This window comes from Carlito syrichta, unplaced genomic scaffold (assembly GCF_000164805.1).
Source record: "Carlito syrichta isolate Samal-C Ts95f unplaced genomic scaffold, Tarsius_syrichta-2.0.1 Scaffold311144, whole genome shotgun sequence".
Taxonomy (NCBI): Eukaryota; Metazoa; Chordata; class Mammalia; order Primates; family Tarsiidae; genus Carlito; species Carlito syrichta.
Window position 1 is genome coordinate 523277 of NW_007255240.1, and position 1616 is coordinate 524892.

The 1616-nt window shown below is 52.0% G+C and overlaps 1 protein-coding gene across 1 annotated transcript in view; it reads right to left on the bottom strand.

The window, feature by feature from the left end:
• The window catches only part of LRRK1 (leucine rich repeat kinase 1), a 185149-nt gene that overhangs the window by 66559 nt on the left and 116974 nt on the right, over positions 1 to 1616 (bottom strand). The window contains exon 9 of the mRNA XM_008068530.2: positions 1291 to 1428. Within this exon, the coding sequence (XP_008066721.1) occupies positions 1291 to 1428 (138 nt within the window). The remainder of the gene's footprint in view (positions 1 to 1290; positions 1429 to 1616) is intronic.

Sequence of the window (1616 nt, forward strand, 5' to 3'; positions counted from 1 at the left end):
GTGGGAGGGTGGGGAGAACAGCTTGTTCTTGGCCCCACATTAAACTCTCCACTCTGAGCGCTTTTGTCTCCACCCCTGTTGGGGCCAACACCACCACCCGCAGTCAGAACCTCAGCAGTCAGTCCCTCACTGAAATTCTGTGGAGGCCCTGCCATGTGCCAGGCCCCAGGGCTGGTGCTGGACATGGAGCCCATGCAAGGCCTCCACATACCCACCCACCCTTGCCTGAAGGAGGAGACCACGAGCAAACACACATTCCCACTGTGCCCAGTGATAAAATTCTCGACAAGGTTCCATCCCTCCTGATCTGCTGTGTCTGGGCTTCGATGGGAAGCCAGAAAACCAAGTCTGCCAGCTGTTGGTGCAAAATAAGAGAAAAGAGACTCAGAGCAGGGGGTTCAACAGTCATGGACAAGAACGTGCAGCTAGGAGTGCCCTGCGGAGAGTAGTGACATGGCTCTCCACCCCCACCATGCTTCCAAATGCCTCCTTTTCCCCGCAGTAAATGTCCCCAGGTCCCTTTCTTTTCCCTGTGTTAGTCCAGAGGCCTCTCTAATAATATGCACATTGAAGGGGCTTTGCTGCCTTTTGGGGACCCCTGAGCATAGGAAGCTGTGCCGGGCTTTGGAGGAGAGCCTGTGGAAGGCTGGGTCGTGCTCTAGCAGGCCTGGGGTTGGAGTCACCATGGCCTAGTCACCCTGCCTGGGCAGCATGGTGGTGTGTCCACCACAAGGCCCTGGTGGGGCTGCCCCTATGCCTTCAGCAAACACTGATCAGGCCCCTTCTGGGCTGGCCCTGGACCCTGAATGGTCAATATGGCCCATGGTCTTTTTGCCTAAAGACCTGTAACAGGCTAAAACAACCGAACCTAGTGAGAAGGCAGCCCTGTGCTGGGGCGGGCATGCGGGCCTTGGGGAAGTCCGTTGCTGAGTTCACAGTGCTCCCTCGGCCTCATAGACGGGCGGGCCTCAGTGGGCCCACCAGCGGCCGAGAAGGGACAGCCCAAGAGATGGTCAGGAGGTGGGGCCTGTGGACTGTGCTTACAATGTTCACCATGAAAGAAGGTTCTGGGGGATCTGAGCCGCAGCCTTCTGCCCTAACATTGTTGTCTCTGTACTGTACCTTCCATCTTTGCTCCTGGCCACACATATTTATGACGGCTGAACTTTTCTTTCACCTTTTTCCCTTATTTGTCTCAGAAGTTCAGGAAAAGCACACAGATTGCACTGCACCATGACCTGATTTTCTTACAAAAGCCAAATGTAAGAAATAGAGTCCTATTAGACTTACATCAAGCTGAAAAAGTCCCAGAGGAACTTCTTTTAGTGTGTTTTCTGAAAAATCCACATCCTTAAGGTGATTCTTCCAAAAGACAGCCATGTTTTCTGGCAGGGATTCCAGGGCATTTTTGGATGCTTTACAACATTTCTAGGAGTTTGATGAGAAAGAGAATGAATAGTAATTAGCTCTGTAAATGCTGCCTGCCCAGAAGTCTATTTCCAAATTTGATGTTAAAAATAAAGCTCTGTGATAAACATGATTCATTGTGGGTTAAGAGGCTGCAAACTCTCCTTGTCTCTGTGGTCCTGCCCCTGTTCCAAGGAAGGGACGGGAAA